Raw genomic sequence first — 26,485 nt, forward strand, 5'->3', positions numbered from 1 at the left:
TTATTTCAGCCATTGGACCTGCTGCATAAATTATCTGGAGTTGCAGCCTCACTTGACTACACTGTTCCTGATGTGGCCATGAAAGTTAGAAATATGTGCTTAAATTAGAGTCAATGATGGAAATACACTAGAAAATAGAAATCTGTTTTGTTTTGGTAGTAAGGCACCATATCAGGTCAGTCAGAAATAATTCCCTCTAATAGTGAATTTGGATGGTTGGTTTCACTTCCTATCAGTATGAAAGTGAAAAAGAGCCACCCAAAAGTAAGTTAGTGGTTTCTACACACTCAGGCTTCTATTCCTGGCTGTCTGGAGTCACGAACAGACGCACTCCTCTTTGGTGCTGGGGATACACCGCAACATTCTGTTGCAGATCCAACTTGTCTTTCTTACTGGTGAACTAGTGAAGAATGGTGGAAATAAAGCTACTGCACCTTTATGCTTTGGCATTAGTTTATCAAAGTGACAGTATCAAACCCTAGAAAGGGACAACGAAAGAGAGAGAGAGAGAGAGAGAGAGAGCCTAGTTCACAAAAATATTTTATCCCTGAAGCTAGTTTTTAAGGGGTGATTTTTCATTATTTCAATCGAACACTATTAGGGCTGGGTGAGAAATTCGCTCTATCAAGTTTTATTTATGGATTTACCCAATCCACACCTCTTAGAACCAGACATGGAACTGGATGCAATTTGCAGTCAGAAATCTATACATTTCTGGACTTGTGACATATTCCACAAAAGGGAAAAAAGAATTTGACAGCATACACACCTTTTAAAAAACGCTCAAAAAACACTGTATTTCTAAAATGTGCACAAACACACTTTAATCAATTGGCATGCATATAAAAACAGTGTTTGAAAAATATGCACAAAAATGGATACATTCAAAAAATGCACACAAAAATATTATGTATTTCTGTGCAAGGGGAAAAACCCTGTACAGAACTGGGATGGAATGAACTTGGTAGTGGAAAACCAAGAACCTTAAGGTCATTGAGATTCGCCCATCTTTAGACAATACACTTTAATTGGATTTAAGCAGCCTAATTATTTGTAAGTTTGCAGCCTTTTGATTTTAATAAAAAGTTAAAGAAGGCACAGATCTCTATGAACTGGGAAAGACAAACGCGAAGAAGGCATTTCAACAGAGTCTACGTATGAATGGACTAGATGTAGCAATATTACACAGGAATTTGGAAAATAAGCAAGAGACGGAATAAACTTAATTAAGAAGATAGCTTGGAAGTAGAGGAGTCTGTGCAAATATTAGCTCTACCATTCTGGAGTTGTTGTTCTAATAGGCAAATTATACTACGGAACGAGTAAGACAAAGAAAGCTTGGTGTTGGGATCTAACTATAGATGGACCAAAACAACTCCCCATGTGTCAGATTATATTTAGGTATTTTTAAGAAGTGCAGATGGATTATAGGGTATTGCCAAGACCAGGAGCATGCAACAGGTTGCTTTAGGTGAAGGACAAATGAAGGCAGGAATTAGGGTCTGAATGGTACAGCAAGGTGTTTTAAAAGTGTTGGTGCTGGCATGGGGACAGGAGTGACATTTGGTGCTCTGCTACAGGCAGCAGGCTGTCATAGTCTGGCACTGACCATTCCTTTGAACATTTTACATTTAAAGAATTTTGTTAATGCATAGAAGCAATGTAGAGTCTTGTTGTACCTTAAAGACTAATACACATATTATGGCATAAGCTTTCATGCACTACTGTCCATTTCATCTAGTCTGTGAAATGTTATTCCCAATTGGCAGGTATCTATTTGTGTATGTGTGTACACTCTCTCTCTCACTCTCTCTCTCTCTCTCTCTTTCACACACACACACACACACACACACACACGGTGCAGGGGGGGAAATATAAATAAAAACAATGCAATGAAATGCAAAAAGTACAGGCTGTGACAATTCAATTAAAGTTAATTGTATGCAAAATAAGCAAAAGCTACATGTATGCATTCACAACTTTTTTCTGTTACTTTTTGAAAAGGTGTCACTTTTTAAAAACTTCCTCTGGAATTTGAATTTCAGAAATATAGAATACCTTGTTTTAAAAAAATCACTGCCAATCCACATATGTAGAACCAAAATTTAAGTTTTGGCAAATTCCAGTTATGCCATAGTAGGAAAGTTGCTTAATGGCATCATCAGTTTTCAGGTCTATCATCAACTGACACTTGCAAGAAAATGAAGGCAATCATAACTACATAGACTTATTTTCTGCCACTTGCACTTGTAGCACCCCATTTTCATATTCTCCAAAAGAACATATATTTCTCTGATTCAATTTGACTTCTGCTAGCCCTTTATATTCCAAGATTTTACTGGAAGCGGATAGGGAATACCTTTTGCTGGAATCTGTTGGCATTGTAAATACAGCATCATATATTAAGGAAGGTGGGATTATTTATATAAGGTTACAAGATCAAAAAGAATCAATATCCTAACGCTTCTCTTATCCATATGTTTTGGCAATACCCAACAGTCGCCTCCTTTTGGGAGGAGGTCATAATACAGATAAACTTTGTATTGGAACACTCTTTAATATTGAATGATGTACAGAGTTTCGGTAGGAACCATGTCACCCTGGCAAGCGTCCTGCAGAGGCTCCGCAGGTTGCCTCCTCAAACAGCTTTTAAAAGGTTGAAAAGCCTTTTCATCTTCCCCTGGAATTAAAAGGGGAAGCTAAAGTACCATCCGGATAAGATCTTGGAAGAACAACTCCTTTTGCAGAGCAGCAGAAGAGCTGAACTCTAAGGTCAGTTTTCTGGAGCGTCATCTACTCAAAGCTGTTTTGAAACTCCTATGTGAGACTTTAGGGCTGACGAGCCCCAAAAGTACTTATGAATTAAAAATACCAACAATATCTGGGGACCTGCAAAATCTGTTGAAGTGACTGTTCGTTTGTAATTATAGTTATTTGCTTTCTTTATGGAAGAGGAGGATGGCAGCATCTAGGGGAAGGAAAAAAGCTGCGGGACCACCACTAACTCCCCCAACCCCTCCCTTGGAAAAGGTTTCTAGAGATGCCGGAGATGTAGAGGAGTTGCTGGTTCTGACAAAAACGTTGTCTTCTCAATTAGCAGAACAGGCTAAGAGGCTGGATACAATCCAAAATCCTATTACTAACCTTCAAGGGGCTGTGGATTTGATTAATAGTTCTTTGCAAAAGATGGAATTGAAAGTTAATGTTCTCCAACACCAGGTGTCTGCACAAGAGACGGCTATGCATGCCTCCCATAATATCCTGTCTGCAAGAATTTCGCAACTGGAGGCATATGCTCGTAGAGCGAATCTGTGTATCCTTGGTATCAAAGATCTGCCTGCTGATATAAGTCTTTCTAAATTCTTGGATAAATTTCTGCATGAGCTGCTCGCTCTGCCATCTGATTATTTACTCGATATTGAGCATGCATACCATGTTCCAGGTCCAGTTCGTGGCATCAAAGGGACTGCCTCAACTGTTATAGTTCAATTTGCAAGAGTTTCTACAAAAAAATCATATTTTGCACTTGGCAAGAGAAGTGGGAGAACTTTTGAGGGGGCCAACACGAGACAAAGTTATGTTATTTCCAGGTTACACTAAAGAAATCGCTGACAAAAGAAGGCAATTTACCAAGGTGAGAAATCAGGCAAGACAAATGAATCTGCAATATCATATCAAATATCCTGCTATATTTTGCATTCTTTTTGAGGGTGAGATGAAAAAGTTTTTAGATCATGAAATGGTGGAGGCTTGGCTAGCTGGTGTTCAAAGTTAGGCACGGGAGACATCTTCCCCAGCCTTGTGAGCTGGGAACTTTTCAATTCTTCTTCTTCTTCAGATTTGTTTGGGTTATAAGGTCCGGGCAGTATGCCAGTCCAGAGGACTGTTTACATAGATCCCCCTTTTTTTCTTTCTCTCTTTTTCTTACTTCCTCTTTTTTTACATTAGACATGATATACTGTATAATAAAATTCCTGTTTGTGTGTGTATAGATACGTATACATTCATATATAGATTTAGAAATGACACTATCTAAAATATAGATAGCATAAAGTTATTATTATTACTTATCCTTTTTAATTTCCTTCCTTTTTTATTATTACTATCATTATTATGAGACTTTGATTAGTAATATTTTTGGCTGGTTAAATTGTTAAGCTTTACTATTATATGTTAACTGAAGGGCAATATATGGTTATTGGAAATGAATTGTAGGCTTGCTCCCTTGCTATAAGACTGATGATATGATATTGAAATGTAAGGTTGATTATCTATGCTGTACTGAATTGTAATATTGGCAATGTTATAGGTATAACTTTTAAGTAGAATGATATTTGAAGTGTGTGTGTAATGAAGTTTAAATTTAATCCTTTTAAGTAACTTTTTTATATTTTTTCTTTTTCTTTCTTGCTTTCTTCTTCCTTTTCCTTCTTCTGTTTTTTTTTCTTCTTTTTCATTATTGCTGTGTCCTCCTACGAATACTGTATTGTTGGAAACTGTAGATAATGACTAGGTTGTTGGTACTGTTTATTTCATTTGTAAAGATAAAAAAATAGGGATGTACGAAAGTCACTTACCTTTTCGCAGATTGTGTTTGTGGGGGGGGGAGGTGCTCCATCGCTCCCCCCAGAATCCTCGACAGGGGGGGAGGAGATCCAGTCCTCCCCCCCCCGGAATCCTCAATGGCCGGCTCTGCTCCGTGGCAGCTCCGCAGAGCAGCCAGCCAAGCCAGGGCCGTCCGCAGCCGGATTTCCGGCTGCGGACTGGCTGGTGTGGACGCAAATGGTGGGCGCCGTAGCGGCCGCCATTTATGTCCAGCCAGGGAGCTGTGATAGGCTACGTAAGTCTTTACATAGCCTATCACGTCTGGGTAAAAAAAACAACCGGCGTATGCAAAAGGCGGCGGCTATGGCCGCCGCCATTTGCATTCCTTATTTTTCACCATTTTAGTCTACATAAATATTTACGTAGACTATTACGGCGAAAAAAAAGGGAAACACAAATAGCGTAGTGGGTGCTATTTGCGTTCCTTTTTTATTCGCCATTTTAGCTTACTACGTAGGCAAAAACAGCGAATAAAAAAGGAACGCAAATAGCGCCCACTACGCTATTTGCATTCCCCTTTTTTTTCACCGTAATAGTCTACGTAAATATTTATGTAGACTACGGCAAAAAATAAGGAACGCAAATGGTGGCCGCCGTAGCTGCCATTTGTGTACGCCGTTTTTTGTGGGTTTTTTTATTGGCTTGCAGTGATAGGCTACGTAAAGACTTACGTAGCCTATCACGGCAAAGACCAGAATGCAAATGGTGGCCACGGCAGCCGGTCGAAAGACCAGCCGCCGCCACCGAAGCTGCCGCTGGAGCCGCCACTGTCCGGAACATCCGCCCCAGGTAAGTCTCGTCCCGGGGGGAATCCGCGGGGGGTGGCAGGCCGTTCTGTCAACTGCCAAAACAGTTATCCTTGTTCCAATATTTCTGGCCCTGACTGTATGTACGTTTCTGCTGAGGAAACATTGAATGGAATGGGAGACAATACACTAAATATTACATACTAAGGTAAATTATGTAAATACTTATGTAAATACTTACATAATTGTTTGCATATTTTTCCGCACAACAAAAAATATATATATTTGCATTTGTCTATGGGCGGACAACAGAACAAAAGGCATCTGACAATCCGCGAAACACAGACGGAGCGGATTTTACACAGTCCGTACATCCCTATATACAAGTGCCACTCGCAAATGGATAAATATATGGATATTTGGTCTACTTTTGCATAATTAAGCTTATGCATAAACTCCTGATTTTTTTTAGAATGTTGTATTTAATGGAACTGATATTTCTATGCATGTAATTTATTTATTTATTTCCCTTTTCTTTTATTTCTTCACAATCTGTTTTGTTAAAAACACAATGAAAAGCTTAATAAAAAAAGAATCAATCCAAAGAGAAAAAAGAATGTGTGTGTGCGTGTGTGGGGGGGATGTTGTTGAGAATAATAAAAAGAATGGCATAGGTATGTTAATTGTATTGGATGAGAATAAAAATGCACTGTGTAAACTTTAGGTTACTGCCCTATTTATAAAGTTCCATCTTAATCAGCAATGAGCTCTGTAATCTGAATATTTAGATATGTAAATAAATAAATTGGCATCCCCATAAAAGTAAAATTAAGTGACCCCATCCCAAAAGGCAGCAATAAACCCACAATTCTTGTTCAGAGGGAATAGGGGGGATATTATTTCTTTAAAATTATGTTTATGCTACCTTTAAGGGTAGAACCATATTTTATCACATCTATTGTGATCAAAGTTAGCAATGGAGAGAATTTTCCTGATTTGGAATTGGCTTGGTATACTCATCTTTGTACGTCATTTAATGGGCCTTCAGGGCAGCTACAACTCATAATGAGAACAGTTCAAATAATGAAAACATTAAGGAACATTGAACTAGGAAAATATTTGGCATAATACACATTCTATATGACTGTAGTAATATTCTGCCAGCAAAAATAAAGTTAATAGTACAATTCCTTGCTGATCACATAGTTCCTTCCCTAAACCCTCCAGACCCTGCTTCCATATGTTTGTGTATGAACATACACAATTTAACAATGTTTCTTGCATGTAAACAAAAACAAAAATATGGCACTCAGAGCTGGAAGTGCCAGTATAGGCAAGAGCTGTGGTAGCCATGTGCAGTATCCAACGGGGCATTTCCGTTCCTAACGATCCTACACCCTGCCAATTCCATTGCTCAAAGGGATCCCACCACTTGCACAACAGTGATTTAGTGCTTCCAGGGGCAACCTGAAACAAGCTCGAATCTGGAAGAAAGCAGGTTGGTAGAGCTCGCATAAGGGAATTCCACTGACCTGCCTTCTTCCAGAAATGAGAATTTCTGCTCATTTCAGTGCTTCCTCTAGGAAACACTAAATCTCCCTTGCATGAGGAGTGGGTCCCGCTTGCGCAATGGAATTAACAAGATTCCGTTGTGTGCTCCATTGATTTCCTGCTTGCAGAAGGAAATCAATGGAGAGGAAGGGAATCAGCAGGGGTGTAAGTGCCCCATTGGATGCTGCCCCATGGGATTAGCAATATGAATGGGCATGATGAAAGTGGGGTATGTGAGGGGGTGGCAGTAGGTCAGAGTGTTGATAGTCAGGGGTGGAGCCTAAATCTTCCTTTATTTTATTTTCAAATGTTGGAACACCTACCTGTTTTAGCTCAATACTTAATGCTGTAAATACTCCACATCTTTTCAAATATCCTAAACTCTAGCAGTGTCAATTGGAGGTGCTTTAGTGATGGTAGGCAGTGTGGGTGTGGGAGAGCTCACAAATCAGTAATGTCCAGCTCAAACTTGTGGCTCTGCACATATTCCATCTGCAGTAAAATTTTACTGTTGTAAAATTCTGCCAGCAAGAATAGAGTTAAAAGTACAATTCCCTTTTGTTCAGCTGAATCAATAAACTACATAACAAGACAGAAAATGTTCTGACCTCAGAAGAAATGCCTGTGCCCACAGGGGACATAGACTGGAGAAAGAAACATTCTTTGTAATAAAAATTTGTTTGAACTCATAGACCAGGTCTCTAATCACAAATGTGAATCTATAAGGATTTACTTCTAGTCTGTTAAATACTAGCTCAGACCTGCCATAAACTGAAGCATATCTTCCAGAATGTCAGTAATTGCTTGCTATCTTTTTAGTTTCAGAAAATGAAGTAGCTTTGCATGACATTATATTATAAGACCAGAAGAATGCTGGAGATCACCACACGTTGCAGAGGTCTGATGATCCCCTTGCACAGAGCCAGAATCCACCTTAAACAAACATTATCCCATAAAATATCAAAGGTTATCTGTGTCATAATCAAAGCATAAGAGCAAAAGATGTGCACCACAGGTGACTGTAGGACATGAGGATGTTTCAAGCAATCCGGCGACAAAATTGGAAGCTAGAGACACATTAACATACACTGAGGTTGTCCTTAACCTACTGCCAATCCATTTCAGTGGAGTAGACAGGTTCTAGTACTGTCTATGTGAGAGAAAAAAAGTCTCTCAGTTTGCTCTCTTCATACCATTTGTAACGTTATAAACTTCTGTCATGCTGTCCCCTTTCAGCTGTTCACACAATGTGTATTCCTGCCCTCCGTGGGAGGAGTCCTGACCTTTTGTGTTTACATTCTCAGTTTTGTGTGCTCATTCTCACATGAACAAACATAGTATGTGAACCAGGCAATCACAGAAATGCCCTACCCCCACGTCCGGCTTGCCTGGCCGTGGGGGGGGAGCGTTGTGGGCGGATGGGGTGAGAAGACATCTCAGGATGCTATTGGGCATCCCTTGTGGCGCCACTTTGTAGGGGAGGAGCTGGTGAAGCCTCTTTATGCCCCGTGCCCCTCACAGAGCAGATATCCATTATCGCGCTGGAGGCTGGCGACATTAATCTGCACGACTGTTACTAAGCTAGCATTGAGTACTCTCAGGCTAGGCAATCCATTTTAGGAGACATTCTTTTGCATTGGGGTTGCTCCTACAGCTGCGTCTTTAAGTTTTGGGACCGGATCAAGTGAAGGCGATGGCCAGGGGGCACCCCAAGGCTTCAGGTCCTACGTGTGGGTCTTCCTTGATGCCAAGGTACTGCCACTCCCTTTTTGCCACTTACTGTTCTCCTTTATCTCCTTTAGATCAATGGAATGGACGTGAACCCGTGCATGTGCACATGTGGTCACAGCACGGTGTTCGGGGATGGTCAGTGGTCTTACGTCAAGCTGTGGTTCCCAGCTTGGACTGTCCCAGTGTGCCCGTGTGCAGGGTAGGGGTGGACGAAAGTCCCTTACCTGTCGTCGAAGGATGTTCGCGGTGGGGGGAGGCACTTCGCTGCTCCCCCCGCGAAGTTCAGGCCGGGGGGGGAGGCTTCCCGCCTCGCCCCGGCCGAAATTCAGGCCAGGGAGGAGGCTTCCTGCCTCGCCCGGCCGCAAACACAAAAGTTTAAAAAAAAAAAACGCCCCCTGATAGGCTACGTGACGATTCACGTAGCCTATCACGGCTAGATCTGCAAAGTCAGCCGTGATAGGCTACATCAATCGTCACGTAGCCTATCACAGGTGACTTTAAAAAAAAAAAAGCTTGTACGCTAATGGCGGCCCCCATAGGGAGCCGCCATTCGCGTTCCTTATTTAGTCGCTGTAGTCTACGTAAATCTTTACGTAGACTACAGCGACCAAATAAGGAACGGGAATGGCGGCTCCCTATGGGGGCCACCATTATCCGTACGCGCTTTTTTTTTTTTTAAGTCACCCGTGATAGGCTACGTGACGATTGACATAGCCTATCACGGCTGACTTTGCAAATCTAGCCGTGATAGGCTACGTGAATCGTCACGTAGCCTATCAGGGGGCTTTTTTTTCTTTTTTCTTTTATTGGAATGGCGGCGGCGGCAGCCAGTCGAAAGACCGGCTGCCGCTCCCACCCCGCACGAACACCCGCCGAACCGCCGGCCGGACCCGCCGCCGGGAGGGACATTCGGCGAAGGTAAGTCCCGTCCCGGGGGGGCACGGGGGGCAGGGGGGGTGCGGAGGATTTCTCCCCAAAACTTGTTCGGGGGGCCGAACACCTTGGCGCTCGGCCCCCCGAAGTTTCGGGGAGAAATTCTCCGCCATCCCTAGTGCAGGGGCTTGGCAGATGTGATTTACAGTTATAGTGCTTCTCCACTCTATTCCATCAACGTAACGTGCGGGCTCCCCTGCAGGCTTGGCGCTGCATCTAAGGGGGTATGACCTGGCTGTGCGAAGGCAAGGACCTCATTCTTCAGGCCTTGGCCAAGTCCAAGTTATCCAGGACTGTGTGCTGAGGATATCTACAATTGGTCTTGTGTGTTCACAAGAAGGAAGTGCGGAATGTTCTGACCAGGCCATGGAAGGGCTCATCAGACGGTGGAACGGGAAATAGCCCTTGGGCTATACAAACATGGTGATGGGATCATCACTCATTAGGAAATCAGTGGACAGGGAGGGAGCTCTACAGACACGTGCTCCTGTCTGATGCAGGGAACGACATATTTCTGTCTGATCTGCAAAGGGGCTTGCGGGAAGTTCTTCTGCACAGGTGGGGGGAGTTCACAAGCAATAGGCTTGGTGGTGGCTAGGACGGGCAAAGGAGAACGAGATTAGGGGTGGTGAGATGCAGAGGCATCTTATGTTCACAGGTGATGCCTGAGGCCTCCCGAACTGGTTCTGCATCTCGGCAGGGGGATAAGGGTTGCCTGGGAGACCGACTCACCCCACTCACCCAGGTGTTTGGTGGCACCGGGAGGGGGTGACAGGGGAAGGTCTACCTCCCCCATATGGGGTAGCCGGAGGGGCGGCGACACTGACATGCCACCCCTCAGGCTGGGTGTGTTTTCGCCCATAAAAGTGCCAGCTAGCCACTGGCACAGTCAGGGCCCGTCCTAGGTTTCCCTTTTGCAGATATTTCAATAAATGTGGCCCAATTTGAATCCAAGCCTTTATTGCCTGTCTCTTCATTACCCCATCTCTGCTCACAAACAGCTAGCAGTAATTTATGTGACTGTAGCATCGCTGTTTCCAGCAACTTCAATCACAGGAATTGTTATCTACCACCATGTATGTGACACACATTATATTTGTCCACACAAAGTCCTCCCAAAGACTAATTGGGATTGCTCAAATGAAGAGACCAAACATATGTGAAAAAATATGTGTAATCTAAATAATACCAACTGTGACTGCCTTCTAAAGGGGTGATGTTCCCATTTGCATGATATGGTCTATACCTTCTTCAGCAGTAATATTGCATGTTTGAGATGAGGTGTCGAGAGCTGTATACAATAGCTGAAAGTTAAGGACACCGAAACCTCTTCTGCTTTTATCACATGCATCTCAATGAAAAGCAGGGATTTTACTCATGTAATGAGGCAGCGTAGCTGCAACTCAGCAAAGAATCAACTGCAACTCAGCAAGAGTTAACTCCTATGTACAGTCATCATAGATGGACTGTAAATGCTCCTGTAATACAAAAACATATGTCAATCATATTGATAAATGGTTATTGCGAACAGCAGTATCTTAGAAGATTGCAAGTACTCTGAAACAATGTAAGTTTGAAGTATTGTCAGATCTTCTGAAAAGTTGATAAGGGATAGAAATGTTATAATACAAAACTATCATGATGGAGGGCAACTAAGAGGACAAGACTTTGGATGATTCCCTCTTGCTTCAGTTTAGGAGTGTATTCAATCTACTTCTAGAATGGATTACTATAGGAGAAAATATCAATCATAGTTTGTAATGAAGGTCCTCTCAGCACAGCTTTAAAAAGCTAACCATTTGATCTCTTGTCTGTCCTGCATACATTCCTTTACCTGGAAACAAATCCTCACCCTGTTGTTCTAACAAAAATGTATAATCCACAGAAAGTAAGGTCCCAGTGGTTCTTTACTGTACCTTCTTTAAAGACCATCATTTAACCCAAATGACTTTTAACAACTATCACCCTGCATCAGAACTGCCGTTCTCAGGCAAGGTGTTCAGCATGGGGTAGCAACCCAACTCCAGGTATACTTAGAAGAAACAGATTGATTGATCCATTCCAATCTAGATCCAGAGATGGTTTTGAGAGGTTTTGAGAGGATTTTTTTTTTTTTTTTGCCTCAGTCACCTTAGTGGATGACTGTGCCAGGAGATGGATGGGGTCAGTGTCAACCTATTGATCCTCCTGGATTTTTTAGTAGTATTCAGTATCACTAATCATGGTATCCTTCTGTATTGCCTAGCAGAATGGAACACAAAGGCACTTTGGACCTACTTATCAGGCTGTTCCAGAAGGTGGTGGTGGAAGACTGCTGGCCTTTGGACTAGGGGCTGTTTAAAGGTTCTGACTGGTCTCCCATGCTGCTTAACATCTAGATGAAACAACAGGTTTCCACTATTTTGGAAAGACACTCTGTCTCTACTCTTCTGTCTTCTAATCCCGGGGAGGCAGTAGCAGTTGAAACTGAAACTTTATTTAGACAAGTGGGGGCACTGTTGTTTGGGGGTTACTGTTGGATAACAGAAACAACTCCACATGCTTCCAGACAGTATGGGGCGATAGAGAACATGTTGTATCAACAGCCGCTTGTCTTGTTCATCCCCCTTGTTGTCCCATAATGTGATTGGTTCTTTTCCCCTACTCCCTCTCCTTCCTTCCTCTTTGCCTCTGAAACAAGCAACATGTGCTCTCTGAGGGAAGCAAGTGACTATATCTCATGCCTTCATTTACTTACACTCATAACCCAGCTTTAGTAGGTGCATGCAGTTAAACAGTGTTAGATAGCCTTCTTCAATGATGTGTATAAAAGCACTAATAAAGGAAGTTGATTTGAATTTCTTCTGAAGTAGCTATAGCCTGTGTTTATTCCCTCTAATACTAAATGCTGTGTTACTACACTCTAAGAGTTGATGTTCAGCCTTTTTGGGATAAGGTTTCACTACTCCTTCTAATCACAAGAACATAAGGAGAGCCCTGCAGGATCAGACCAACTGCCTATCTAGTCCAGCATTCTGTTCTCTCAGTGACCAACCAGATGCCTATGGGTAAATCACAAGCAGGATATGACTGCAATAACACCCTCCCACTTGTGTTCCCATTAACTGGTATTGATAGGTATACTGCCTCTAATACTGGAAGTAATATATAGCCATTGATAGCCTTATTCTCCATGGACTTGTCTAATCTCATTTTAAAGCCATCCAAGTTAGTGGCTATCACTACATCTTGCGTAGGGATGTGAGAACCCACCCCCATCTGGATTCTCTGGGTGCCCACCCAGCCCCTGCCCCCGCTCACCAGTCCCTGGACTGCGCTCGAACCCCTCCCACACTCATGGAGCAACCTGCACTCACTCCAGTGGCCTCATCAAGCTCCATGGTCACCATTATTTGAAAAATAAAATGGTGATCGCAAAAATGTGCATATCTGCACATGCATGGAAATGTGCATTTAGCGAGAATGTGCATTTTCGCTCATGTGCAAAAATGCACATTTGTGAAATGTGCATTTTTGCGCCTACGTAAATATGTATATTCTCAAAATGCACATTTTCATGCGACCCCGGAACTTGACAAGGCCGTGAGGTGAATGTGAACCGCTTGCTGAGCAGGGGCTCGGCGAGCAAGGCTTGGGAGTGTGGACAGGGGGGGTTCTGCCAGATTCCTGGATGGAATCGGGCACCAACACCATCCCTAATCTTGTGGTAGCGAATTCCATAATTTAACTATGCTGTATGTGAAGTGCTTCAATTTATCTGTCCTAAATTTCCCAACTTTCAGCTTCATTGGGTGATCCCAGGTTCTAGCATTATGAAAAAGGGAGTGGAAAAGTCCTCCTAGCCACTTTCTCCACCCCATGCATAATTTTAAAACCCCAAACATAACCTTTCTTCATAGGGGAGTTGCTCCAGCCCCATGAGTACTTTGGTTGCCCTTTTCTCCACCTTTTCCTGCTCTGTAATATTTATTTTGAGGTGCACTGAACAGAACTGTACACAGTATTCCCAAGTGAAGTTGCACCACAGATTTGTATAAAGGCAATTTGATATCGGCAGTTTTATTGTCTATTCCTTTCCAAATGAAATTTGCCTTTTTTGCAGCAGCCACGCAGTAAGTCAACATTTCTGCCTTTTTCTTGAGAACATGGATATAGCCACAATCATTCACGCCCTGGTTACTGCAATGTGGGACTGCCTTTGAAAACTGTTCAGCGCGGTCCAGAATGTGGCTGCATACTAGGTATGGCAGATTGGAGTATATAACTTTAGAGTAATGGTTACCAATTCATTTCTGAGCTAAATTAAAAGCGGAGGTTCTAACCTTCAGAGCCCTAAATGGCTTGGGACCAAAGCATCTCCTCAGCCCAAATGAATCTGCCCACCTTTTTACATTATAGTTTTACATGCAACATTGATTTTTTATTATGTTTTAGTTATTGCTTTAAATTTTATATTTTTGTTTTGCCACCTTGAGAAAGGTAGGACTGAAATACCATAAATAATAAATATTTTTTTAAAAAATTAACTTTAACAATCCAAACAAGTTTCTTAACTTCAGCCCAAACTGCCCCACTATGAAACAATTACAAGGGTGCAATACTACCTGGATGCCCATCAGCCTCTGAACTCAGAGGTGATGGCCATCCTATGCATTGCAGGAGGAGAAGGAGGCAATTGTTGCCTCCACACTCCCATCACTATGCATTTTAGCTAGATGGGCATTTTTGCCCATCTAGCTGAGGCATTGGGGAGCAGGAGACAAGGAGGCTGGGGCAGCTGGAGGATTGTTCATTATCTGGCCGCCCCAGTATCCTCCCCTCCCCACTCACCAGCACCCCCCTTTCCCTCCTCTCCAAGGTCTCTTTTGTGAGCTTGGAGAGGCAGCCAGCACGGTTCTCTCTGTGCCGGTGGTGAGGGAGAGGGGAGCTCAGACTCCTGGGTTTGAAGTCAGAGCGCTGTCTCCAATCTCAGATCCAGTAATCCAAACTATGCTATGGCCCCGCAGAGACTTTCTAGGGACCATAGGTTTGCTCTCTAAGGGTGCAATCCTATACATGTTTAGACAGAAAAAAATCCTACAACTCCCAATGTGGCTGGCTGGGGAATCCTGGGAGTTGTAGGGCTTTTTTCTGTCTAAACATGCATACAATTGCACCCTAAGTCACTTAAATCTCATGCTCAAACAAGATGAGATGATGATGATGATAAAACTTCAAAAGAACTAAAAATTCCACACACTGACATCTCCTTGTTGTGCATCATTCCCATTAATTCCTTCTCAATCATCTTTATCACAATCTGTACTGTTATTGTCTATCACATGAATTAAAACACAGCAGCACAAAAGATCATTTATACATATGCATAGTCCACTGCAAAACATTTTGGGGTAAAGTTGTCTTTAGCTTGTAGCTCAATCCTACGGCCTCCTCTGCAAGGCAGAACACCAGAAAGATTGGGAGAATGGGCTTGCACCCCACTTCTTTGTTAGTTCACCCTCTCTCTTCTCCTCAAAAAGCTTTAGACTGGGGACAATGTCGCAGGTGATAGAGGGCTTCCATGGGTAGTATCCAATGTTGGTCCTGCTTAGAGTAGACCCATTGAAATGAACAGAATTTACATTAGTCATGACTAACCTATGTCTTATTCATTTCAATAGGTCTACTCTGAGTAGGACTAACACTGGATACTACCCCATCTATGTGGAAGACCTGGTATGGCTTCCTCCTCAGCTGGAAATGATGTTCAGAGCATAATTTCCCATGGGGGATCATGGGGTGGGGCCTCTCCTGTGTGAATGCCACCTGTTATCCCCTTCTCCTTCCCCAAGGTAATGCTTTTTTGGCTTTGGAAAAGGAAAGGGCATAACAGGGAAGGGGTAATGGTGGCTAGCGTGGGATTTTCAAGTGTTTATATCAAACAGTTGAAAAGCCTCTTGGGGCTTCTTAAGTGTTTGGTATGAACAGGCAAAAAACTTACTTTACAATAGGATGGGCGAACAACATACATAAACCTAACTTCTAGAATGGCTGAAGGGGGCAATACTTGAGAGAAGAGACTGCAGGGTGATAGACTGTAGGAAGGAAAGGGTTCTGCACTCATCCTCACCCTTTGCTGTCAAACCCCATTTCTCTTTGTGTGTGACCAGAGGAGACCTGTGTTTAAAACATGTTTAAAATGTCTACTTTCGTATGGTGCAACTGTCCATGTAGTATCTGCATTAAAGAGAGCCAGTGCGGTGCAGGTGTTAGAATGTTGGACTGGGACTAAGACGATCTGGATTCTAGTCCCCACTTGGCCATGAAGCTCACTGGGTGACTTTCGGCCAGTCACCGACTCTCAGCCTACTGTACCTCACAGGGTTTATTGTGAGGATAAAATACAGATGGGGAGGACTATGTCTGCTGCCTTGGGTTTCTTGCAAGACGAAATAAAGACAATATATAAATGTAAATAACAACGATAATAATAATAATGGATGCGCAACATACAGTGTTAAAGAGAATTTTGGTCATGAGTTGTTGCGTGTGATCAGAAATCTAATAAAATTCAATGTAATTAGATCTGTATTTATCCATTGCAGGTTAAAAAAGAATATCTCTGAAACTGACTCCTCAGAATATTGAGACCTCACCTAAAATGTATAAGAATAGCTGGATGGAATTAAGAACGTCACTTTAGAGACCTACATCAACAATTTAAAGTACAAATTGTTTTAAAGCATGAATATTCCAATTCGCATGAAATTAAATTACCACCTTCAACATGATGTAAATCTACTTTCCACTGAAGTTTTTATACTATTACCAATTCTTATAAATGTAAATATTATGTCTATGAACAAATATTTTACCAACATCTCCATACTTAAAATATAAAAACTAATATTAAAATAAACAAAATTTGCTAAATAAGAATATAAGCATATATTTTAAGCTAAATTTGTTCTATGTAATACACTGTTCAAAACAGAATAATAAATTGTGTCCTACCTATGGTGGTAATAACAGTGCCAGCAAAGAAGAAGGAACTTCCCAAATCCCAATGACTGACTTGAATAGGTGCATTTCCTTTTGGATTGACTCCTGCATTTATTGCTGCCACTACTTGCTGCAAGTTTAAAGAGATATTTGTCAACATTTGGGAAATATAAACAACACTGTTATAATATAGTGTTCTGTACATCTGTGAAACGAAAGTAACTTATCAGACATCAGCCGATTTAAATAAAATAAAATAAGGCAACACAAATGTTTTGTGAAGTTCTGAAACTGAGTTCAACTTCAGCAGCACCTGACCTAAGCCTATAGTATTAATGAAATGCAAAATATTACTCATTTCCGCAGTTCTTAGTTACCCTTTCTGTTTTATACCGGCAAGAGCTCAAGAGTTACACTGTTAAGTCATTAGGGGTTCAATACAGCAATCGCTGCTGCTAGAAGGCAGATAATCTCATCATCTTCTGTAGACTTTACAAAGATCTGATTCCTGGTAGAATATAAAAGCAGATGCTTTAACTGCTTTCCTGATTATTCTCTCCATTTCTAATTGAGAACCATCACCTGGACATTCACTGCCTATTATACAAAGTGACAGCTACTTTAAAGCAGAAGCTGAGAAGTCTATCAGCATAGTAGCTTGTTTCCTTTGCCCCATTTTAATTAACCACATTTTGAATGTATACAATGACAGTATGGTAAGCTTTAACCTGTGGCTATAGTTGTAGAGGTTAAGGAAAGGCACTTTGAACACAGGCATACTGCTCTTTAAAAAGTGCAAAGGTGCAAGGTAGACCAGCCGTAACCAAAGTACAATGGGTTGTATCCAGTGGTGTCTCTCTGCTCATGAGAGAGGCTCTGAAGATTGATTGATTTATTTAAAATATTTCTTGGCCGCCTTTCAGGGCAGAAGCCCTCCCAAGGCACCCCACAGCAATAAAGATGGCAACAAGCAAGAAGGCTTTTTTGGTGGCTGCCCTGATTATGAAATGCTCTTCCCAGTGAAGTCTACCCTGTATTGTCATCTTTTCGGTGCCAAGTTAAGACTTTCCTCTACCCCCAGGCATTTGACAGCATATAGTAGGGCATTTATGTCCGTTGTTTTATTAGATCCAGGAATCTTATTGTAACTGTTTTTTAGCTATTTAAATTGTTTTTAAATTTTGAACATTAAAGATTTTATATTATGTTTTTATTGTCTTGTATTTGTGGGGAGTAATTTTTGTGAACTGCCCAGAGATCTTTAGCTATTGGGCAGTATAGCAATGATATAAATGTAATGAAACATAGGAACACAGGAAGCTGCCTCACACTGAATCAGACCATTCGTCCATCTAGCCGAGTACTGTTGACACTGAATGGCAACAGCTCTCCAGGGGTTCAGACAGTAGTTTTTCCAACCCTACCTGGAGATGCCAGGGATCGAACCTGGTACCTTCTGCATGCAAACTTTGCACTCTATCACTGACCTACAGGCTCTTTGACCCAGTGAAAGCTTCTGTCACTGGAATGGGTTGGAAGGCAATTTTATGCCTTCCCCTCTGAGCCCTAAATCTTCTCCAAAAGGTTGGAGGATCTTCAGAACACCATGGGAAGTATACAGGGGGCTGCAGGGGGCAAGAGGGAAATTGCAAAAGTCACCTCCCTGGTGGAATTTGCAAAAATTGCCACTGATGGAAGCCTCTGCTGGATCAAAGAGCCTTTTGTCAGCGGGATACCATTGGATACAATCCACTGTTTAGATATAGCTATTTATATGTGGGAGATTCATTACCCAGAAGTGGAAGCCAGTACTGAAGCTATATACTGGCAATCCCAGCTGAAACTAGGCACATAAACTAGTGATTCCATGTCCTAGGTGTCAAGTGACCAGAGCACATAAACATAGTTGTAAAACTATGTGCTGGATTTTGTGGGTGAGGGAGGGTGCTGTTGCACTCATGTCCTGCGGGTTGTGGGTTTTCCGTGGGTAGCTGGTGAACAGAATGCTGGACTAGATAGACCTTGATCTGATCCAGCGCAGCTCTTCTTATGTTCTTATATTTGACCTGAAGATGAAATAGTCTGTTCTGTACAGAGGTGTAGACTAAAAATAGAAGTATCTGTAAAAGACACTCCCATTGGATGGGAAATTGTCTTCCATGAAACATATTAATATTTGGAATCTTGGCACCGAAAAACACATTGTAGAGTTCAGCTTTAATAAGCCCTGGTCCAATAATGACCCCATGGATAAAAATCCTGACATCATGGGTTCCAATTGTGAAAAGTCCAATAAAATCAATGAGATCCTACATATTAAATTTTGTTTATGTACTGGGTCCATGATTACTATGAATAAAACAAAACGTGCATTGAAGTCAGTCACTAAAAATCTATTGGTTTTATGTATGAGGTCACCCCTACCCCCTGATCTCAAACTGTATATTTCCAGAGAAAACATAAACACTAATAACAATGGATGCAGTTGCTTAAGTTTTCTGGTAAAATAAAAAATACATGCTATCTAATTTGTCCAAAAGAACCATCATGCAGTTGAAAAAGTGTAATAAAGAACAGCTTTAATTGCACTGCTATTATGCACACTAATGCCTAAATATTCTATATTCTGAATAACATATTGAGATTTAATAACTATGAAATCATTACCTGTCTTCTTCTAAACATGACCAACTGTGTAATACAGGTAATAGTTAAAAGGAATTTCTACTTATTTTGTGACAGCTAAACTAAGTAATAGTGAAATTCTACACATGTGTACTCAGATGTAGGTCCCATAGACTTCAATGGGTCTTAGTCTTAGGTGTTAGTCCATGGGCCAAAATGACATATTGGTATCATGTATGGTGGCAACTGGCAAAATTTAATTATGACTTTTTAAAAAGTGAATATCTCTAGATTGTATTTTCATGTAATAGCCCATTCTGACTGGTTGCTTCAGCTTTTTATGATGTCATCAAGATGGTCATCAAGAAAAAGCCATCTTTTTCTAACTTTTTTCATTTAAGCTGTAGAATGTGAACAAAGCTCTGATTTAAAATTTTAAAACTGCATTGAAAAGCTAATTCTCTTACAAATAACTAATTGTAATAATGACCTTATCTGTTACCTTTTTCGTACTACAAGCCATATATCAAGAAAAAAAGTTAAAACTTTCCTCATTTTTATACAGTTTACTGCACATGACATATTACCTGATCCAGATATGCACCTAAAGGGTATTAGACAATTGTAGGATACTCTTTTACCTTTCCAACAAACCGTAGCTTGAGTACATTAATTTTGATATCCCATGGTTAGACACATACAAGCGTATCCATGTTTCATGTAATTTTATCCACTGTATGAATAACAAACCGGTTAATTTCATACTGGCTCACAAGATAGCATAAATAGTGGACCTGTTTGACTTTTGTTTTATATGTCATCATTTATGATTTAAAGTGAGCAAATGTTATGGAGCTACTAATATATCCAAGTCTAGGGATGTCAGAGAATTCCGCCATAGATCTCAGTGAGGCTGAATGCCAGTGCATTCGGCCCCCCGAAATCTGTGGTGGAACGGCCTGCCACCCCCCCGCGGATCCCCCCTGGGATGAGACTTACCTGAGGCGGATGTTCCGGGCAGCGGCAGCTCCAGCGGTGGTGGCGGCAGCGGCGGCTGGTCTTCCGACCGGCTGCCACCACCGCCATTTGCAGTTTGGAGGTATGTTTTTGTTTGTTTACAGATACGTGATAGGCTACGTAAATCTTTACGTAGCCTAGCATGGCTGGGTTAAAAAAAACAAACACATACGCAAATGGCAGCAGCTATGGCCGCCACCATTTCCATTCCTTACTTTTCGCCATCTTAGTCTACGTAAATATTTACGTAGACTATTACGGCAAAAATAAAGGGGAACACAAATAGCATAGCAGGCACTATTTGCGTCCCTTTTTGATTCGCCGTTTTAGCCTACATAAATATTTAAGTAGGCTAAGACGGCGAATCAAAAAGGGATGCAAATAGCGCCCGCTACGCTATTTGCGTTCCGCTTTATTTTTGCCGTAATAGTCTACATAAATATTTACGTAGACTAAGATGGCGAAAAATAAGGAACGCAAATGGCGGCGGCCATAGCCACCGCCATTTGCGTACGCAGGTTTTTTTGTTTTTTGTTTTACCCAGAGCCCTCCATGGCTGGAAATCTGGCTGCAGACAGCTCTGGCCTGGGCCTGGCCGGCTGCTCTGTGGAGCCACCGCGGAGCACAGCCGGCCGTCGAGGATTCCGGGGGGGAGGAATAGATTGCCTCCCCCCCGTCGAGGATTCCGAGGGGAGGGACGGAATGCCTCCCCTCCCACCATGAACATAATCCACGGAAAGGTAAGTGACTTTCGTACATCCCTATCCAAGTCATATCACATACTAAGGGTGGCAGAGGAATAAGAGAAATAATAAGAGGAAGCCCTAAAATGTTATCCAAGTCATATTACATTGAATAATAAGGATGGGAGTTCCAATGACACAAAACTATGCAGTTCATTCACAGTTCTGGCAGGCATATATAAAGAGATATTTTATTTATATTTATAAAAACATATTTATACCACCTTTGGGCCCTAAGAAGAGTCCCCAAGGCAGTTTACACCAGTAACATTTCAATAGACTGAACTAGGTACGTATTATGGTTACTTTTATTTACCTACATAAGTTGATCTTGAACTTTCTCCCAGTTGAAGCATATAAACTGCTATATGATATGTTGGGAGCAAATAGCACTAGAAGCCCAGCAGCTACAGAAGCTGTTATCTGACCATGTACTCCACAGTACAGATATAAAATATTAGCACCTCTAGGCATGCCCAAGAGCTTACGCATTCAATAACGGGAAAGTTGCTTAAAAATCTCTTAGGCACTGAAACTAAGATTTCTGGTAGATCCAGTCCATGTATTGAGTAAGCCACAGCTATGACACATTCTAATAAAATGTATTTTCCATATGTATATCACTATGAGAATCATTTAAAAAGACAGACAGACAGACAGACAGACAGACCGACCATGCCCAGAGACACTCCCGCTGCACTACAGCCTGCCTTTTCCCTTTCTGGTGACACCCATTAGTGTATAGAGGGACTCTGCATATTCTTTACTAGTGGTAAGGTTTCTATGCAGTCTATACAGTACATTTAGCAGCAGCTGGTTATTTCTGTGAGGCTGGCTTGAGAGAAGAACTACAGTGTGGAGTTACCAGATATATTTTTATTTTTTTCACATTCCTGCCTTGCCCTCCTAATATCAGTTCCTCAAGGCAATTTATGACAGCTAAAGCAATTTAAAATAATATAAAAAAGCACTAACAACTTTGTCATTGATTATTTTATTCTTCTTTTTTACAAATATAAATGTGTACAGTCTCTTCTTTAAATAGAACCCTACTACTGATCTGCTTGGTCTTAGGAATGTTATCACAGGAGGGCTTACACAAACTCTTCAAGCTGAAATTTTCACAGGATGGAAAAAGAGGAGAATGTAGTTCTAGTACTGAGACAGAGAGAGTACCCAGGCTGAGATGAAGTACTGTGCCCTAGAACTGACCCTGGATTCCATCCTAACTGGTGCTGCCCAGGACCTATTGCAAAATGTGAGTGCTGTCAAACCAACTGGAAACAGTGACCACAATATTATCAAATTTAATATATATTTAAATAGAAAACTGCCAAGGATGTACAACACAGTCACATTTGACTTCAAAAGAGGCTTTGAAAGGGGGAGTCAGGAGGGTTAAATCTCTCCCAAAATGCTTGCAGGTTACTCAAAACGGTAATAATAGAAGCTCACCTAGAATGTATTCCAGAGGTTAGCAAAAGTAGCACCAAGTCCAAGAGGTCAGCAGCGTGGTTAACGAGCAGGGTCAAAGTAGCCATTAGAGAAAAGAAGGCTTTATTCAGAAAACTGAAGCCTTGCCCAAATGAGGAAAACGAAAGGGAGCACAAGCTTGAACAAATGAGATGAAAGCAGACAAAGGATGCAAAAAAAATTTTTTTTGAGGAGCATATGGAGAATCAAGACCCACTATACATAATTCTTTAAATATATCCGAAGTAGGTAACCAGCTAGGGAGGCAGTTGGACCGTTGGATGGCAATGAACTTGAAGGAGTACTAAAGGAGGATAAGGAGATTGCAGGGAAGCTGAATGAATTATTTTCATCTCTCTTCACTGAAGAAGATGTAGGACAGTTATTTGTGCCTGAAGGGATGTTTTCCGGAAGGGAATGAGGTAAACAGTGGTGACAAAAGATAAAGTTCTTGAAACTATCAACAAACTGAAAGCTAATAAATCATCAAGTCCAGATGGTATCCATCCTAAAGTGCTTAACAACTCAAGTGTAAAATTACTGATCTTCTAACAAAAATATATAACATGTCCCTAATATCAACCTCTGTACCAGGAGAATGGCCAATATAACACCAATTTTTAAAAAAGAGAGCCAGGGCAGATCCTAGAAATCCAGACAAGACCGAGGTACTGTTAGCGGGTGGTTCGTCTGCCCGGCTAGGTGATATTCAACATGTTCTGGAGGGGGTTGCACTCCCCCTAAAGGATCACGTTCGTAGTTTGGGGGTGCTCTTGGATCCAGAACTGTCACTTGAGGCACAGGTGAACTCAGTGGCACGGAGCACTTTTTATCAGCTTAGGCTGGTATACCAACTACGCCCTTATCTGGACAGAGATAGCCTAGCTACAGTTATCCATGCTCTGATAACTTCTCGTCTGGATTACTGCAATGCGTTATACGTGGGGCTGCCTTTGAAAACGGTCTGGAAACTTAAGCTGGTCCAAAATAGGGCAGCAAGATTGTTAACAGGGACTGGCCTGCGAGCTCATATTACGACAGTACTTTTCCAGCTGCACTGGCTGCCAGTCCATTTCTGGGCCCGATTCAAAGTGCTGGTGTTAACATTCAAAGCCCTTAACGGCCCTTAATGGCCTCCTCCCATATGTGCCTGCCCGGACCTTAAGATCATCGTCAGCGGCCCTTCTCCGTGAGCCCCTGCCAAAGGAAGTGAGGCGGGTGGCTACTAGGAGGAGGGCTTTTTCTGCTGTGGCACCCCGGCTCTGGAATGAGCTCCCTAGTGAGGTTCGCCTGGCATCTACATTGTATTCCTTTCGGCGCCAGGTGAAGACCTTTTTATTTTCCCAGGCATTTTAGCATTTTAGCTTTCTAAATTTTTATCTTTGCTGTTTTAAATCTATATTTTAAACTCCTGCACTACTGCTAGGTTTTATTGTGGTTGTATTGTTATATTGTGGTTGTAATGTTCTATATATTTTAAATTGTTTTATTGTGTGTTGTTTGGTTTTAATTTTTGTGAACCGCCCAGAGAGCTTCGGCTATTGGGCGGTATAGAAATTAAATAAATAAATAAATAAATAAATAGAAATTACAGGCTGGTTAGCTTAACATCTGTTCCGGGTAAACTGGTTGAAAGCATTAAGATAAAAGGTAAAATTAAGATAAAATTAGTAAGCATATAGAAGGACAAGCCCTGCTGAAAAAGAATCAACATGGCTTCTGCAAAAGTAAGTCCTGTCTAAACTTTTAGATGTCTGAGAATGTCAATAAACATGTGGACAGGGGTGATCTGGTAGACAATGTTTACTTGGACTTCCAAAAGGCTTTTTACAAAGTCCCTCACCAAAGACTCATAAGCAAACTTGGCAGAATAAGAGGAAGGTCCCCTTATGGATTGGTAACAGGTTAAAGAACAGAAAGCAGAGAGTAGGAATGGTAAATTCTCCCAGTAGAGGGATGTAAACAGCGGGGTCCCACATGGAGCTGTCATAGGACCAATGCTTTTCAATTTGTTCATAAATTATCTGCAATTAGGAGTGATCAGTGTGGTGGCTAGGTTTGCTGAAGACATCATATTTTTAGGGTAATTAAAACAAAAAGGGATTGTGAAGAGCTCCAAAAGTATCTTTCCAAATTGGATAAATGGGCATCAAAATGGCAAATCCTGTTCAATGTAAGCAAGTGTAAAGTGATTGTGCTGGGTGGAAAAAATCCCAACTTCATGTATATGCTGATGAGATTTTACCTAGCAGTGACTGACCAAGAAAGTGATCTTATGGTTGTGGTGGAGAGTTTGATGAAAATGTTAATCTAGTGTGTGGCTGCTGTGAAAAAGGGAAATTCCATTTTAGGCATTTTAGGAAAAGAATAAAAAATAAAACTGCCAATATCACACCCACCGTATACAAATTTATGGTGCAACCACACATGAAATGCTATGTACAGTTCTGGTCACTGCCCCTAAAAAACTATATTGTAGAGTTGGAAAATGTGCAGAAAAGGGCAACTAAAATGATCAAGGAGCTGGATCATCTCCCCTATCAGAGAAGGTTACAACAGCTGGGATTATTTAGCTTAGAAAAAAGGTGAGTAAGGGGAGATATGAGAGAGATGTACAAAATTATGCATGGTGTGAAGAGTGTGGATAGGGAGACATTTTTTTCTTCGTTTATCATAATACTAGAACCTGGGGTCACCTCATGAAGCTGACTGGTAGAAAATTCAGGACAGATAAAAGGAAGTATTTCTTCACACAGCACATAGTTGAACTATGCAAGATGTGGTGATGGTCACCAATTTGGATGGCTTTAAAAGGGATTAGACACATTCCTGGAGGATAAGGCTATCTATGGCTACTAGTCCTGATGGCTATATGTTTCAGGATTGCCCCTGTTGCCTTCTGAATCCTCCAATAGCCAGAATCAACACTCAGACAAAAGGGCCACTTTCCAAGGCTTTAATTCCATTCAACCTAATGAAGCTTACAGATACTAATTGCCTGAGACTCAGGGGAAATACAAAGGAACAGCCCACTAGGGGTTTCTAAGAGTTAGGACATCAGTTGGTCTCCATTTGGGGGAAAGCGCGGCAACTCTCTGAACTTAAGGAGTAGGAGGGAAAAGTCTCTCCCTCTCCCGTGGGGCCTCGGGGCACAGCTGTTGATGTCGCGCCAATCAGGCTGAGTGCCTAAGCTTGGCTCCCGCAACCTCTCGCTTGTGCCTGCGCCTGGCGTCTAAAAGCTCAAGTTGTCCCTCCCTTTCCATGCCAGGGTCACTGTTACTCCCAGGAATGTGAGCGGGGGGGGGCTTCCCCTCCAGCTGCGCCTCTGAAACCTGAGATAGTTCTTCTCCCATGGATTCTAGCTCCTCCTCAGAATCAGAGTTGCTTTGAGTCTCTACGGGCTCAGATCCAACCCTGACAATATGCTACCTCCAGTATGCCTATGTATACCAGTTGCTGGGGAACATGGGTGGGAGAATGCTACTGCACACATGTCCTACTTCTGCGTTTCCCACAGGCAGCTGGTTGACCACTGTAAACAGAATGCTGGACTAGATGGATCCAACATGGCTCTTCCTATGTTCTTACATAGTAATGGCTCAAAGGTAACATGCATACTCCTGGCTGACCTCTCTATGTAATGCCCATGCATGTTTACTTGAAAGTCCCACAGAGTTAAGTGCAACATATGCCCAACTATGTATGAATAGGATAGCAGCCTTAGCTTTTCTTACATTGAACACAACTGAAGAGAGCCAGTGTGGTATAGTGGCGAGACTGTTGGACTGGGAGCTGGGAGATCTGGGTTCTAGTCCCCACTTCACTGGGTGACTATGGGCCAGTCACAGTCTCTCAGCCCAGCCTGCCTCACAGGGTTGTTGTTGTGAGGATAAAATGGAGAGGAGGAGGACAATGTAAGCCTTGGGTTCCTTGCAAGAGGAAAAAGGGTGGGATATAACTGCAATAAATAAATAATCAGCTACTCAGATGTATTGGTTTGTATCTTAGCTTAGGCCTCATACTATGCCGATAGCTCTTAAAATATGCTCCACTTCTCACTGGCAGCTTATTCATGATATC

The 26,485-nt window shown here is 41.9% G+C and overlaps 1 protein-coding gene across 4 annotated transcripts in view; it reads right to left on the reverse strand.

The window, feature by feature from the left end:
* KCNK2 (potassium two pore domain channel subfamily K member 2) overlaps positions 1-26,485 on the reverse strand; it is a 181,333-nt gene that overhangs the window by 114,818 nt on the left and 40,030 nt on the right. For all 4 annotated transcript variants that reach the window (XM_084832661.1, XM_084832655.1, XM_084832651.1 and 1 more), the window contains exon 3: positions 16,560-16,677. In XM_084832661.1, coding sequence (XP_084688787.1) covers positions 16,560-16,677 — 118 coding nt within the window. The remainder of the gene's footprint in view (positions 1-16,559; positions 16,678-26,485) is intronic.

Source organism: Heloderma suspectum, chromosome 1, assembly GCF_057233095.1.
Source record: "Heloderma suspectum isolate Gila_16-S chromosome 1, 16-S_ref, whole genome shotgun sequence".
Taxonomy (NCBI): Eukaryota; Metazoa; Chordata; class Lepidosauria; order Squamata; family Helodermatidae; genus Heloderma; species Heloderma suspectum.